General features: G+C 33.8%; 1 protein-coding gene across 2 annotated transcripts in view; it reads left to right on the top strand.

Moving 5' to 3' along the window:
* Positions 1-11,699, top strand: part of LOC145249765 (centrosomal protein of 112 kDa-like) — a 777,157-nt gene extending 765,458 nt beyond the window's left edge. For both annotated transcript variants that reach the window (XM_080111687.1, XM_080111688.1), the window contains one exon: positions 10,273-11,699. In XM_080111687.1, the coding sequence (XP_079967813.1) occupies positions 10,273-10,371 (99 nt within the window). In that variant the 3' untranslated portion in view covers positions 10,372-11,699. The remainder of the gene's footprint in view (positions 1-10,272) is intronic.
* The last annotated feature ends 6,261 nt before the right edge of the window (positions 11,700-17,960 follow it).

The following is a 17,960-nucleotide window of genomic DNA, read 5'->3' as shown; positions in this document are numbered from 1 at the left end:
TTGTTAATCATCCTTGTTAATCATTCTTGTTAATCATCCTTGTTAATCATTCTTGTTAATCATTCTTGTTAATCATTCTTGTTAATCATTCTTGATAATCATCCTTGTTAATCATTCTTGTTAATCATCCTTGATAATCATTCTTGTTAATCATCCTTGTTAATCATTCTTGTTAATCATTCTTGTTATCTGACAATAAATCAGACTTGGAATTCGGAAAAATTAGAAAATTTGGAACATCAGAATCAGAAACATTTGAGTGAAAGAAATGAAAATCTCAAAATGAAAATCTTGGACACAATACATGAATGAGAGCAATTAAATTTTATATATATATATATAAAATATAACACGGAAATTACATAATTGTCGATGCAACAATTATGTAATTTCCGTGTTATATTTTTATGTTATTGCTCTGTTTACCACATTGAGCTCTCATACCCGGATTTCCTCCTGGAATTATTCCATTATAACACTATATATATATATATATATATATATATATATATATATATATATATATATATATACTAGCATGGGTGCCCAGCGTTGCTCGGGTGTTTGGAGGTGTGTGTTGAGCAAAAAAAAAAAAAAAAAAAATGTGGTAGTAGGAAGGCAAGCTCGAACCCATACCGCGAAGGAGGAAAGGAACGTGAAAAAAACGTGACGTCTTTGCTGTTACAACTACAGCCAAACCGGAGTTAAAATTCTAGACAATCGAAAAGAGAGGATGATTTTCGAAAATATCGGCGAAAAAAGCGACTTCTCCCTGTAGAAAAGTGTCCGGTTGAGGGTGAAGGAATTAATGTTTTAGCCAATTTTTCAGTATTTGTCATCTGAAGCGCTAAACTTCCAAACGATACTGATCTTGTGAAAATCCGTTGCCTCTGTTGAAAGTTTTAAGCAGACATGCAAACATACACAGATTTATATACTTTTAGCTCAAATTTTCGACCCAAACAGATTAAAAAGCTTGTCCTATCCCTGAATACCCTTTATGTACAATTTCAAATGTTTAGACCAGAAATTGTCTGAGTAATTTGGTAGAGACCGCAGCAGTCAAAATTTGTTTTTAAATTTGACTCCTGTTATGACCCCCTAACATTTATTGTTTTGGGTTCAAATCAAGTTATTAAGTTAGATCCATTTCCAAGGAATCTATATCTAAAATTTCAAGTGTTTAGACATAAAATTGTTGGAGGATTTGTTAGAGTTGTCAAAGGTCAAATCGTTGAACTTTGACCCCTTAACAGCCAAATTTCTGGCCGAAAACGGATCAAGTAGATTTTCCCAAATCTCAGTACCCTGTATATTAAATTTCGAGTCTGTACACTTGAAATTGACAGAGTTATTGCATAGGAAAATGTACACAGACACACAGACACGTTCACTTTTATAGATATCCTAGCATTTCAGCCCGGCATTGCCCAGGTGTTGCAATGTGTATGTTGAGAAAAAAAATAAGTGGTAGTAGGAAGGCAAGCTCGAACCCGTACCGCGAAGGAGGAAAGGAACGGGAAAAAACCTGACGTCTTTGCTGTTACGACCACCACTAAACCAGAAGTGACGTAGGTTTAAATTAAGGCTAGACAATCGAACGGAGAGGATGACTTTCAATAATATCGGTGGAAAAAGCGAACCCCCTGTAGAAACGTGCCCAGCTGAATATGGAGATCTTACTGTTTTAGCCAATTTTTCGAAATTTGTCGTCTGAAAGGTCGAACTTAAAAATGATACTGATCTTGATAAAATCCGTCGCTTCTGTCAAAGGTTTTAGGCAGACATGCAAACATAATACATATATTTATATATTGGTAACTAAAAATTTTCGACCCAAACCGATTAAAAAGCTTGCCCTATCTCTGAATACCCTTCATGTAAAATTTCAAATATTTAGACCAGAAATTATCTGAGTAATTTGGTAGAGACCGCAGAGGTAAAATTTTTTTTAACTTTGACTCCTATTATGACCCCTTAACATTTATTGTTTTGGGCTCAAATCAAGTTAGATCCGTGCCCAAGGAACCTATATCTAAAATTTCAAGTGTTTAGACACAAAATTGTTGGAAGAGTTTGGTAGAGTTGTCAAAGGTCAAATCGTTGAACTTTGACACCTTAACAGCCAAATTTCTGACCGAAAACCGATCACATAGATTTTCCCAAATCTCAGTACCCTGTATATTAAATTTCGAGTCTGTAGACTAAAAATTAACAGAGTTATTGCGAAGGAAAATATACCCAGATACGTTCACTTTTATTGATATACTAGCATTTCAGCCCGGCGTTGCCCGGGTGTTTGGAGGTGTATGTTGAGCAAAAAAAAAAAATAAAAAATAAATAAAAGGTCAATTTTTTTAAAACTTTGAACCCTATTATAACCCCTTAAAATTTATTGTTTTGGGCTCAAATCAAGGTATTAAGTTAGATCCATGTCCAAGGAATCTATATCTAAAATTTCAAGTGTTTAGACCTAAAATTGTTGGCGGGGTTTGGTAAAGTTCTCAAAAGGTCAAATCATTGAACTTTGACCCTGTAACAGCCAAATTTCTGGCCGAAAACCAATCAAAGATTTTCCCAAATCTCAGTACCATGTATATCAAATTTCGAATCTGTAGACTAAAAATGCACAGAGTTATTGCGTAGGAAAATGTACACAGATAGACAGACACACGGACACACAGATACACAGACACGTTCACTTTTATAGATATACTAGCATGGGTGCCCGACGTTGCCCGGCTGTTTGAAGGTGTATGCTGAGCAAAAAAAAAAAAAAAAAAAAAAATGGTCAATTTTTTTTAAACTTTGACTCCTGTTATGACCCCTTAACATTATTTTGGGCTCAAATTAAGTTATTAAGTTAGATCCATGTCCAAGGAAACTATATCTAAAATTTCAAGTGTTTAGACCCAAAATTGTGGGAGGAGTTTGGTAGAGTTTTCAAAGGTCAAATCGTTGAACTTTGACCCCTTAACAGCCAAATTTGTGGCCGAAAACCGATCACATAGATTTTCCCAAATCTCAGTACCCTGTATATCAAATTTCGAGTCTGTAGACTAAAAGTTGACAGAGTTATTGCTTAGGGAAATGTACACAGACACGTTCACTTTTATAGATATATAGATATTTTTCGAGTGTTAAAGGCAGATGAGGACTTTCTACTAACACCACTTTTTTTTTTTTTTTTTTTTTTTTTTTTTTTTTTTTTTTAAAGATTAGGCGATTTTGTATTGGAATCCAGAAAAAAAGAATCAATAATCGCATCAGAATCTGGGGGAAAATATTGGAATCATCGCATTACTAATTACTAGGAAAACTATCTTATATTATCTAAAAGAGGAAATAATTTCGGATATGCAGTCACGCCAGCAAAGAACTGCAAGTGATCAAAACACGCTGGTCTTTGCAACAGATTTGTATTCTAACCAATCGTCATGGAGACGAGTGGAGCGATGGCTTAACCACGAGAGACTTCCTTAACAATCTTTATCTACTAATGACATGCTACGTCAGGGATCACCATGAACTGACTTTATTTTACAAATGCCTCTCCATTGCCGCGATTAGATTAAACACCTTGAGTTTGCAAGGCAGCAGGACATCCAATGAAACTTACTGGTGTTCCGAATGAGATTTTTTAAATTTGGTGATTGAAAAAGATTTTCCCGAATTTTCAAATTTAACTTTTACTAGAAAATGTACCCGGCGTTGCGCAGTATTAAACGTAATGTTAAATTCCTTAAAAAAAATAAATAAACAAAAAAAAAAAAATAAAGTAAAAACACAAAAGAAACTAAGACATGTGCATGCAAGTATTATGTTTTTTCTAAACAGTTCATTTCTTGTAAGTAAAAAAAAAATTTTTTTAAAAATACTCGATCTGAGATCAAAACGAAAACCTAAAGACAGCGAGTCAAGTACGGTAACCATTAGACTGGCTTAATAGTTATTAAAGTGTTTTCAAACCTACTTGTTCTTAACATTATGTGAACAATTTGCGCATGCGCATTCGTGAAACAGTTGACTAACAGATAAAAATCTCTTGACCCCTCCCCACATACCAATTTTTCAATTTTGACCCCTTAGCAACTCTTTCCTGGATTAAAACCGATTAAAAAGTTTTCGACATGTCTGAATACCCTATATGCTATATTTCAAATATATAGATCAAAATTTCGATGAGTGTATAGGTTAAGAAGTGTCTTCACACACACACACACATATATTCTCACATTTATAGATATATAGATTTTGTTGCAGAACTTAAAATGCTTAACTTAAAAGATTTTAAAAATTAAAAAGAAATTTTTTTTTTTAAACTCTTTTTAACTCCAAGTTAGGTAGATTGACACTTGGACGTAAGCAGCTACTATTTTGGGATCAAATCTAACAAAGGACTGTGAGGATTTTAGCAGCAAGATGTCTGTTCACATTACATTTAAACTTCTGCATGTTAGGAAAGCAGGAAACAAGGAGGGAATTTTAAAGTTGAAGTTCGATGGAAGAAACCATTAGAGTAGAAGGCTTTCCAACATCTAAGGTCCTCAACAGTGAAGGGGTAGGATTTTGCCGCTTCTCACGTTAGTTGAAAGTATGTACATCGAGGGATCATAGTAATCTACATTATATTTCTTTTAGTCTGTCTGTTCCACTTTTTCTTAGAAACTATAGGCTTGATCTGACTGAAATTTTGTATGAACTTTGTTATGATGAGGTGCAGCAAACTAAGTATTATGGTATCCATTCGATACACAGTCAGGGCTTAATAGAGATTAGTATTTAATGAAACATGAGCACAGATTTAACCATAGTCAATCAGCAATTTAGCATAAAGCATTCATTCTTAGTAAATGGGTTATAATTTTTGTTCATTTTTAATGGAGTAAAATGTCCGGTTCAGAGATAAAAATTATATTAAAGTGTAGAAGTGGGAGCAATGATACACGGGTGTCTATTTTACAAGATGGAACGATACATTTGTTGATCTTAAGAAAACGACACTACAGCTTTATTTTAAAAATTTTCTTGAAAAAAATCAATTCAGGTAACTTGATTATGTAGTAGAGCTGACATCTATTCAATGTCGTCGCCTTCAGCCTCAATCACCACCCTGATACAGATCCGGAACTAGAAGTATGCCTGTTCCATAACCACTGGCAAGAGCTCAGTGAATATTCACCGATCAGGCTGGCTTAGTTGTTGTGGGAGGTTATGTTGGTGATTTTCTTCATGCATAACCAAACGAAGTAGTCCAGTGGGTTCGGGTCGGAGGAGGAGGTGGGTCCAGTGAGAGAAGGGTACAAAGTCGTAGCACTCCTTCTGAAGCCAAGCCTTGGTCTCTTTAGACTTGTGGGCTGGCGCAAAGTCCTGCTGACATATCAATTGTACAAAGAGATCACCACACTCTTCAGCACATCCAGGTACACTTTGGTGTTCATTTTCAAACAGACTTTGAAGATGTGAGGTCGCAGGATATGGCCTGCATTTCAAACCACACCAAAGACCATAACCGTGGCCGAAAAGTTTGTTTTCATCACCCTGAACACATCCTTGTTATTCATGGCAATCCAGCAATGCATTTTGAGGATGCTGGCAATGGTCCTGTTGTCATACCTTGGTTCAGTAGAGAGCAGGAGTTGTACAGCAGTGAATCTCCGACCTTGCTCGTTGAACATTGTATCATTTTCCGCCATGATAGAAAGCTCCTATTACTTTTGGGATGTGTACACAACTGCCCAACTAGTAGATGGTCTACAATAAAAAAGAAAACCGGTTTTCATCAAACAGAAATGAAATCATGTCTTTTTCAGAGTGACAGTTTTATCGTTCCACCCTGTATTTTTAGGCAATGTCAAGGATGTCTGCTAGTAGACATATTTTGTGAACTTATGTGTAAAAAAAACAAAACGATTTTGTCAGTCAGGCATTTTTTTAGCCAACTGTTTAATAATAGGAAGAAAACGAAAAACAATTGAAAATTATTTTGAAATTTTCCTTTATTACGGAACTAATTAAATTTCAATTTTCTCGATAATTTTAGTGCATTAATTAAAACTTCGTTAATTGGACCTCAATTAAAATGTCCTGTTCCGTTAATTAATCGTGGCATTCAGTAGAAACATTAGACAATTGGATAGAATCATTGGAAAGTACTTAAAGATAATACAAATAAAAACTTGGAGACTGTTTCGACACTTTTTTTGTGATGAGGATTTGATAATTTCGGTTTTTTGGATTACTATTCTCATCTTTTTTGTATTCACAATATTTCAAACGCTAAAATTAGAATCAAAATAACTTACCATCATAAATACACCTTGACAAACAGCAGCACACATGCCAATGTCTGCACTGTTTCAAAGTGGTCAAAGAATCCCTAACAAATTCTCAACAAACTGCACGACCAAGCACAGTTGTGTGTGTGTGTGTATATATATATATATATATATATATATATATATATATATATATATATATTCTAATGCAAACACACAGGTCTACATTGTCACACACTCATACATTACAAGCATAAACACTAGTAATGGGACGATTTCAATATTTTTACAAATATTTATGGAAATCATTCCAGACAAGGCATGATGCCACTTAATGTAAGAAGTTTAAACATTATTCCAGGTTAATATTTTCCAGGGGCAAAGTAACCAATGAAGTTTTAACAAGATTAATACCAGAGTGCTCAATACCAAAGGAGGGCAAGATATACTTTTTATTTATTTTACATAAGCATTACTATGTCGCTACACATTCATGAGCATGTTTCGGTGGCCAGTTACTAGTAATTAGAGACTTCTTTAGGCGATGTTGCTTAGTCCGTAATGAAAATATTCAGCGCGTAGAATTTTTTGTGGCAAAAGTTGCCCAATCTCTAACCATACCTCTCCGGAGTTAGTGTTGTTAAATATGGAGATTCAAGACGACTGGATGGAAACAATGCCGAGATAAGTGGAGAGCACATAGAATTCACAAATGGTCACCCATCTAGTACTGGCCAGGCTCAACACTGCTTAACTTTAGTGATCTGATGAGAACTGTTGTGTAAATGTGATTTTGCCGTATATATTATTTTTATATATTATTTTTATATATTATTATATATTATTTTTATATATTATTTTTATATATTATTTTTATATATTATTATATATTATTTTTATATATTATTATTATATATTATTATTATATATTATTATTATATATTATTATTATATATTATTATTATTATATATTATTATTATTATTATATATTATTATTATATATTATTATTATATATTATTATTATATATTATTATTATATATTATTATTATTATATATTATTATTATTATATATTATTATTATTATATATTATTATTATTATATATTATTTTTATTATATATTATTATTATTATATATTATTATTATTATATATTATTATTATTATATATTATTTTTATTATATATTATTATTATTATATATTATTATTATTATATATTATTTTTATTATATATTATTATTATATATTATTATTATATATTATTATTATATATTATTTTTATATATTATTTTTATATATTATTATTATATATTATTTTTATATATTATTATTATATATTATTTTTATATATTATTATTATATATTATTTTTATATATTATTATTATATATTATTTTTATATATTATTATTATATATTATTATTATATATTATTTTTATATATTATTATTATATATTATTATTATATATTATTTTTATATATTATTATTATATATTATTTTTATATATTATTTTTATATATTATTATTATATATTATTTTTATATATTATTATTATATATTATTATTATATATTATTTCACAGTCAAAAACTAGTCAATGGATAGATTCGAACTCTGAAAACAGCAAGTCTCCCTTCTTTGTAAGAAACATCGCTCATGGAATGTGAAGACGAAACGATAAAATAAGGGAAACAAAAATTACGAAGATGCTGAAAGTAAACCTATGGTTCACTATCTACTTCCTTTAACAATTCAAATATAATTACCGATTCTGTTCTATATTCCTGATTCTAAAATCGTCTTACAAAAAAGGAGTTGGGGGATTTAGGGGAAACGTCTTTAATTTTTATGTATCGTATTCGAGATTTTCATAAACTTGTGAAATTTCCATTTAGATTTTTCCATTTCTGCCAGCAATACTAAAAAACATTAAGTGTTAAAATAATAAAAATAAAAAAAACGTACTTATACACTTATGCTACCGTGCTGAAATAACGTTATTATTTTGAAAGTCATTCTTAACATAGGGAGGGTGTTTAGTAATTAATCTGTACTTTCACCTAACAATTTAATAAAATATTATAAAAGCTGAATTTAACATGAAAATACTATTTTTTTTTAAAATAGCACGCTAACATAAATGCATAAGCACCATAAAAAAAGTAAAAGAATCGTTTCTGGAATTGGTAATTAGGATATTTTTTTCTGATTCTGATACCCCAAAGAATTCTGATCTTTCAGATTCCAGATTCCCATTAATTGTCCCAACACTAATAGACATTTTTTTTTACATTTCAAATTCAATTTTTTCTTGTTTTTATTTACTTGTCTACCCATGAGGGCAAAGTTAGACACAAGATCAGTTTTTAATGTAGGGGAAAATCTGACTCCAAAAATAGGCACTCTGGATTGGAACAAAAGTAAAAAAAATTCTTCAATTTAGAAATATTTCTCCTTCACTAAGGACAAAATAATCGAAGTGTAACATCAGAACAGATACTACACTTTGTTTATAGTCAGAAAACAATCTTCCTCTCGTTTAAAAGTATTGTAACACCAACTGAATGCTCACTACCCAGAAATCCTCATGCAAAATTTCAAAATGATTAGTTTTTAAGTTACAAATGTTTCCATGCTTTTGAGAATGTAATATTTACACACGCGTGAACATGTAAACGCCCGGGACCCAACACGTTGTAGCAGAGTATGTCGCAGGGAACAGAAGCCAAGTAATAACTCGACTCCTTTTTTTTTTTAACAATGACATTTCCAGGTACTTTCCTGAATAAAACGTGATCGTGCTCCTTCTCTCTGACCTGTCAAACATCCTCCAGTCTGTGCACACGTTCTTTTTATAATCTTTTTCTTATGGTGACGTCATTTGCATACAGCTGCGATACAATGTTACAGGAATCCTTCATACAATATGAAGAAGTAAAGCCCACATAAGACTTTGGCTCATTCTTACAAATTGTCACTTGGATGAAAGGTGTTATTTTTTCACATTATGTCTAACAAGGAACTGTGGGGAGTTGAGAAGCAAGATGTCTGTTCGCATTACATTGAAACTTCTGTATGACGTTTCTAAATTTTTGAGATGAGGATTGGTTATTTACATTGAACTACTGTTCTCATCTTGTGTGATTTTCAAAGTTTCAGTCGATGAAACCTCCAGCCTTCTTCAGGTGTATCTTGTTAAACTCGGGAATGTTTCTGCCAAACTTGGGAACTTGGACGGAATTTCAAACGTAACCCTTTATTTACTTCACAGAGGTAGCAAGTTCAACAAGATACACCTGAAGAAGGTCGGAGGTTACATCGACCAAAACGTTGTGAAAATCACTCCAGATGAGAACAGTAGTCCGATGAATCCAAATAAACTTCTGTAGTTTAGTACAATCAGGAAAGTAGAAAACAGAAGAAATTCAAAAGTTTACCAGTCCGAGGGAAGAAACTCGGAGAGTAGAAGGCTTTCCATCATCTAGGAACCTCAACAGTGATAGAAAATAATTTTGTGCTTGTCAGATTAGACGAGGAGGAACAAGTGCTAAAAGTTTATCAGAGCACATTCTCCCAAAGTATTAGTAAAACAGACACAGTGATTGAACATTGCGTCAATCGGATAGAGGTTGGTGCTTGACCTATTAGATTTAAGCCTCTTGGACTCTGTTTAAGAATGAGAAACTAGTGGTAGATGCACCAACTCATGAATACACCATGGAAGGGTGAATTATGGCTTCGTAAAGATATGGGATACAGGGGAGAGTAGTTTTCTAACACAGCAGCCTTGGCAATGTCCTCACTGTATTTGTTCCAATTCATGTTGCTTGTGAATGTAAAGCTGAGGAGTTTTAAGGATGAGCTCTTGGGTAAAGTGTTGTCATGACAGTCGACGGTTGAGAAGGTTTTGTTTTGTTGTTGTTACAGGAATTTTGTTCTTGTTAAAATAAAATTTTCATCCCATTAATGGTTAGTTTTAATTGTTTTTTTCTAGGAATTGGAAGACACGATTACGTCACTAAAGATGCAGGTGACGTCACTTCAACAACGAGTGAATATTCTGACACGTCATGACAACATTGGAAGAGACTAATAGAGTATTCACATCAAACATCGAATTTCCCATTTCTGCTTACTATATATATATATATATATATATATATATTAGTTATGACAAGTGAGCTACGCAGAAACGTTTGTTTTATTCCACCTAAAGAATTCCTCAAGTTAACTTGTATATCCTGATTCAAACAGAAATGTGTGTGTGCGTGTATGTTTATTTATACAAACATAATTGTCTACATAAATGCATGCATGTTTTTGTTGGAATTCTTTAAGAGAAGCAGCGTTATCAGGCCGGATCTTTTGCCATGAAACCAAACTTTAAATAGTCATTCTTTTAGATAATGTCCTGTTATTTGAAAAGAAATGGAAAATTATAATAAAGAAAAAGAGGAAAAAGGTTAGAGAAAAGGGGTTCATGTGTTAAGGAGAGCATGACAGGGGCTTTAGACGGCGCAATACTTTTTTGTATAAAATTCTATCAACTTTCCCCTTTTATTACCGTACAGCAAGATTTTTACATAAACTAAGAGTGAATTTTGGAATCATGTCAGAAGTAAGCTTCAGTTTGGCTACATTCAGCCCGATGACGCTAAAAGAGTTTTAGCAAATTACAGTAGAAACATGTATGCACATAAGTAGTCAATAATGCTTGTATAAATAAACATACTATAATAACGTTCTGCTTGTCATTAAGCACTTTAAACATTGGAGTTTCAATGAATTTACATCAAAGAAACTACGATACAATCATTATATATATATATATATATATATATATATATATATATATATATATATATATTAGCAGTATCAAAAAATATTTATGACAAGTAAGCTACATGAAATGCCTGTGCATCTTTTCACTTACACCTAAAGAATTCGTCAGGCAAAAGGAGCTATACAAAAAAAAAAAAAAAAAAAAAAAAAAAAAAGCGTTTATTTCATTTATCCAAAGGAATTTGCCAGGTTAATTTGCAGGTAGTCCAACGAATTTAATTGAGAAAGAAACACAAACATTTTTGTGTTGCTCACTTACCATAACTATATTTTTATATTACCACTTAGCTCTACTCATCTATTGAGCACCACTAAAATAAATACTGAAACACACACACACACACACACACATTATATATATATATATATATATATATATATATATATATGAAAGTTGAACTGAAATCAAAACTTTTCTATTCATCTAAACTTTATTTTTGTTACTTTTGCTATTACCAATGAGATTGTGGCAAAGATGGGAATAAGTGGATGTGACTTTTTTTTTAAATTTTGTTTCAACTTGTTTTTAAATTAAAAAAAAAAAATTATAATTTATGACTAAATAAAATGTCAAATCCATTTAATTTTGTTTGTGTTGTTTTATATTATGTATATGAACCAATATATATATTTGCGAGCAGTATTCACCATAGGTGAGTTGAAACGACCTCCTCTAAAGGAGGAAGTGCCAAGGAAATGTTAAATTCACAGGTGATCCCCAGTCGCATGTACATTCTTGTCAGGAGAGATGGGATTAATTTTCTGCACGAAAATGTGTCAAGGTTGAGCATATTGGGAAGTGATAAACAAATTACGATTAGCGTATGAAGCAATGCTCTTTGTGTAAAAAAATTGAGCTTAGGTATTTGGACAATGTCAAAACATTGTTAATTCACTGCCCGCACAGCAGCAGCAGTAAAGCATAATGGTTAGAAGATCCGACTGTTGTTTGGGCGATCGGGTTTTGATTCTGGCTTGATGTAGTTGCTTGTCTAGCTGCACTGATGAGCTGTGAAACAGCGAAACAGTATTGTATGTGGATGACTACATATACAGAGTGACCCAAAAAAAAAAACAAAGGACATTCAATTGTTTTTCTGAGCATTTTACAGTCAATGGAGAAAAAAAGGCCAAAGACCCTAGTGTTTTGATGTGATGTTTTGAATATAATAAACTGGTTATGACCAAAGTTTCATTTCATTCAGACAAAAACACTAAGAAACGGGGCCTAATTAGAGTTGGGGCCCGTTTTTGGGGGGGTTACCCCATATATATATATATATATATATATATATGTGGCATCGTCATGTGGATCCATCGGTTCTCATTAAAGCATCGAAGTGAAGCAATGTTGAGGCTGATCAGTACCAGATGGGTGATCGTTTGGCAATACCAGGCGCTGTATGTAGAAGGAAGTAGGCACCTCGCTGCAAGAACTGCAATAACATGATTTCGCCGAGCTGGAATATACATATGACTAGTGAAGTTGATATTCACTAGACACTTTCTCCTTCAGAGGAAACTAGTTTCACCTATAATGGGTGGATGCTTGTAAATATGAACCAGAAAACTAGCAAATATGATTTTGTTGTGGTTAATACAGGATAAATTAGTAGTTGATAAATGAGAAAAGGCGAGAAATGAAAAAAAAAAAAAGCCCCCCCCCCGAAAAGTAAAAAGTAGACAATGTGTAACAATGCAAAAGAACGTCATAGCGGCAAGCGCAGAAATGGTACTGTGCGTGCGCAATTGAACCGAAAGTGAGATCCATATTCATTTGCATAAATAGGAGCCTCAGGGCATAAAACACATTGAACTCCTGAATGTAGAAGTTTCTGAGTCAGGCAGATCCCCACATGTTGCCATTGTGGAAGTAGAGAAGGAAGGAGAGGATGATAAAACAGAAAAATCCAACTCAAACTATTTGGGCGTTATGGCTGAACTCCTACTAGAATATAACGAAGCAACGTCTATTGTAGATTGATTGGAAAGAGTGGACTTAATTTAAAATCCACTGAGTTGATATGGTCGAGCAAGTAATCCCCTTGTAGCTGGAGGGGGTCTTCAATCTCTACCAGTAAGTTATCAGATACAGATAAAATCCATGTGACATGGGTAAAAGATGCGCTGCATAGGACCAATGCAAGGCATACAAGCAGTTTCCAAGATGCACTTTATGCTCAGACAAGTTGGTAAACGAGTTTTATACAGCATTAATGAAATTCTCCAACCTGTGCGGAGGAGTCGCCAGCCAGACACTTTATGCATTCATAGCCTGGCTGCCTACCCATCGTAGTTATTGTGTGTATCTGCTGACATTGACCACATCCAGATGGGAAGTATGTCTAGCTGAGCAAGAATCATTGTGAACAATGAAAAGGTAGCTGCCACTGTCAACCAATCACTCACAGAAAAAAATGCCTCTACTCAAGCCCACAGAGGACTTGCTACATTGTTTTAATTGCTCCAGGCCCAATCATCTGGCTAGGCAGTGTTGTAAGCAAACCATCCGATGATACAGATGCAAGAGAAAGGGGCCAGGTCGCATCAAAATGTTCAGAAAATGGAAGCAGGGGTGAGATGCAAATCTCATTCTCATCCAAACAAAAATAAACACTAACCTGCCAGTAATGTGTGGGCGTGTTTCGACAAAGTGATGTGTGATGCATTGACCCAGGATGCACATGGTCTCCTGTAAGGAGTGCAGTTTGTGGTTCACTAAACGGATGACAGGGGTGTTGACCATTAATGGAAAGAGCAAGGTCAATTTGAAGGTGGATGAAAATCTCCATAGTGGTGGCGATGCTGGCCATGGATGGAGATCTACTAGGGTTTGATCTCTTGTTCAGACTTGACATCATCTATTGAGCAATGGTCATATGAATGAGCATGCTGAGGCCAATTTCCCAAACCAAGTTTCCAATGTTGGCGCTACTGTCTCAGTGAAAATAGAATGACCCAATTTTGATGTTATTTTCGACCTGACTAAGAAAAATAGGAGTGCGGCCTGAAAGTGGTTGGGAGAGCAGCTGCCAGACAGCTGATCAACCAAATACCTTCATACACAGGTTGGAATAATTATAATTTTTAAATGCAAACTTGAATTAACAGATATCTGATACCGCACTTAGAGATGGAGCTTGGTTCTGTGAAAGGATTAATCCCACTAACAGTGATTGTTCAGCATAACAAAGGAAAAGTGCAACTTGTTATGGATTATTGCAAACCGAACGAACATATGGAAGCGTACACGGCATGTGTCGATAGGAGTTCACAAAACAGAAACACATTATCCCTAACAGATGCCTGTATCATGACCCGATAAGCCTTTCAGAACAAAATCGGTTTCAGAGAGGCCTTTCTTCACCCTTAGAAGGAACTTCAAAGCTCAACAATACTCTCGTTAGAAAGAGCACTCGCCTCAGGGTTCTGTGTGTACATCTCCCTTGTGGAAATGCACCCTCTGACCAATTTTTCTCCAGCTGAAGATCAGGACCTAACCAAACGCTGAGCATCTTACAAGGCCTGTCACTCCAGTTAAAGGGCCCCTGAAGGGAAACTCCCCTCCAGGTACTGATATACAAGCCAAAAGACTTGTCATAGTTAATTTTGGCTTCTGTTACTGTTTCATAAAATCTGATTTCTGTGCAGATGACGTTAATTTCGGCATGGTTACAAACACCAGTATATCATAGGTATAGGCAGAGTACTTTATTGTAGCAGAAGTGCCAGACAAAGTGTTACCACGCATGACCAAATTCACCTTTAACCTGCGAAGGAAAGACTCCAATGCAAGCACATAGAGCATTGGTTATAAAAGACAACCCTAACGAAGAGATCGTTATAAGCTGAAGTGCTTTGACCTCATCCCATTTGTTTTTGCCAATGCATAAAAGACTAACCCACAAGGAAAATTGTGGGTCAAAATCGATAAAACAGCCTTGAAATACCGATGGTCCACCTTATCAAATGCTTTGGACTGATCTAAATTGATCAACACATCTTCAGTGTCGACTTTTTCAAGCATAGTAAATACAAGTTATTCTAAATTGTACTGCTCTTCATGATAGAAGTTTGATAGAGCTAATAAGGCCCGACAAGACAAGCTGCAAACAATTGGCGAGAATCTTGGGCAAAATTTAAGGGTCAATGATTATCTAACCTATTGCCATCATGTTTGCTTTTACACAAATTTCATAATGCCCATCGTAAAGTACTTGGGGGGGGGGGTTGAGCTGTTCCTAAACCACGAGTTAAATAAAACTGTCAGCAAGTATCAAAGAGGTGCAATATCCTCAAATACACGTAGTAAGGCAGACAATCGATCTAAAGGAGAGAAGTCAAACTGGTGCTATTCATGAAAACAAGTTGAAAACAAAAAATCCACATCAGATATTTTTGCCTAAAAAATTATTGATTTAATATGAAAATTACTTTTTGCAATTTGATAACATTTTAATCCTTCAAGCAAAGGAAACATGTTGTCTTTTATGTCAATGTGCACTTTTGCACATGTGCGTTTTTGCCCGTGAGTGATCACAAAACAAATCAAAAACCAAAGTCTTTTTACATACGTGCACGGTTGCTGTGTTCATTTTCTGATCGTCGCTTTTCCATGCAAGAGCAATGATCCCATCATAGTTGGTGATCTGTTTAGCTTAAGACGAATATACATATGCATGGAAATACAATGGAGACTTACTGTCTCTTTAAAGGTTTTATTTAGAGAGAAAAGGTTGTTCATGGGAGGAGAAACCAATATCTAGTTCTAATTACATCTTAACTTGTTTTTCTAACTTAAGATGGCATCACACGAGCAGAGTCTCGTGTAACATTCACTTAGATTATCACTTGCCTCGCTTTCCAACTAGCTAGCCACTCTTCTGCCTTAAAACGCATGTCGTCATCTGTCATATCATTCGACACCTCCATTTCTAATTTGTTTTGTCCCATCCGTTCAATCATGCCCTCTGCAGCTGAATCTATGTCTCTTTGCTGCCAATTTATCCCGCCATTTACTCTATGTAACCCTTGCCGAAATTCATACTAGTTAATATAATCTCTACTTACTTGCATAGGGAACCAATATTTAACAATACTATGAACACCACGAATAAAACGTTGCAGAAAATTTAATCGATAACAATAACAAAATGACCAAACTACAAATCGATGTCACAATAACAACAACGATGGTTTCTGCTAATTGGCACCTTCAAGTATTTACAAAGATGAAGGCCTTAATATTGCATAACATATCTAGAACAAAATATTTTATAATAGGAATCAAAAATGTGGCTGCTGTAAGCATTTCACGAGAATGTTTAACAATCACTCAAAAATCGAAAATTAAACAAAATACTGGTAAAATATTACATTTTTACAATCTGCAACATTTATTTAATTGGTTTTACCAGTATTATATTTAATTTTCGATTTTGCAGCGATTATAAATGGTCTCTGTGCAATGCTTACAGCAGCCATTTTTTTCATTCTAACTGAACAGAATGAACACGGTTTTGATTTAAAAAAAAGCGCTTTAAAATATATTGAAACACAAAAACGATAGGTATAAGAATAACACATTTTGCCTGTAGTAACAATTATTTGTTGCATATTTGTCCTCTTATCCATTTTTTTGTCCTGTTAACTACAGTTAAAACACCAATAACTAATCAGTTGCTAAATATTTATTCATTACTTAGTAATAATGTAAAGGACAAATATCTATGTTTATTTTACCTATTTTATCGTTATTTTCATGGCAAGTGCTCGTCTGAGCTCCAATCTATGGTCGCCCCTCGCCAAATATTCACGAGAAACACTTGTTTGGCTGTAAACACTATCAAGAATTTCCCCCACTCTTTATCTGTGCCTAAACCTAAACGTCAAGTCCATGAACAAAGCTTCTTTCTAAGAACTGCACACCTGTGAAACACTTCAGTTTATCTGCTTCCCACTGACTTAAAATATGGTCGTCTTCAAGTTCAATGTAAACAAGTTCTTGATGAGCCGTTCCCCTTAAGTAATCCAACTTACCAAATTTACACTTCTAACGATTACTATGATATTGTCCTTTTGACCATTGTACACTCTTTAACCCTTATCCTCGAGTGGCCTCTGGGCCTTGATGAGTGGTGATTCCTTTGTAAAAAAAGAAAAAGAAAAAATGTCCGGTTTAAAAAAAAAACAAACAAACAAAAAACAAATGCACACAAAATCGGTTTATTCCTGATCGACATTACTCAGGATATATAATATCTAAAATTTTGAAAAAAAAAAAAAAAAAAAAATTAATTCTCTAGCGATCCGCTGGGCCTGGTTTCGTCAGGGAGTGTCTTTTTTTTTGTCTATTTTATCCTTAATTTTGAAAAAAAAAGTCGTATTCCTAGAGGACTATTATATAAAGGAGAGTGGTTTGTATGTGTCCATCTAGAGAAGGATGGATGGGGTGGAGAAGAAAGAGAGGATTTGGAAAAATGAGGAATAAAACGGAGAAAAGGGGAAAGAGATGGCTAATGAAAGGTAGACGTTTAAATATAAGTATATTACACTTTTGCCCGGGGCAACGCCAGGTAGCCCTACTTGTGCCACATAAAAATCAATAGTAAATAAAAATAAAGAAAGAGTATGCATAGAAGTCACAAAATAATTCCAAGATTTGTAATTTAAAAATATCAAAACAGCACCACACCATCAAAATAAATAGAACAAAAATAAAAACGTTGGCTCTAATATCAATTCCTCTTGCGGTAAAAAAAAAATATGTAAATTATCACAAGAGGAAAAATATAAAATCATGTATACAAAAAGCGTGGCGTAATGGATAACGTACTTGGT

Source organism: Euprymna scolopes, chromosome 28 (assembly GCF_053919585.1).
Source record: "Euprymna scolopes isolate OS-2025 chromosome 28, ASM5391958v1, whole genome shotgun sequence".
NCBI lineage: Eukaryota > Metazoa > Mollusca > Cephalopoda > Sepiida > Sepiolidae > Euprymna > Euprymna scolopes.
This window is presented reverse-complemented; position numbering and strand designations above follow the sequence as displayed.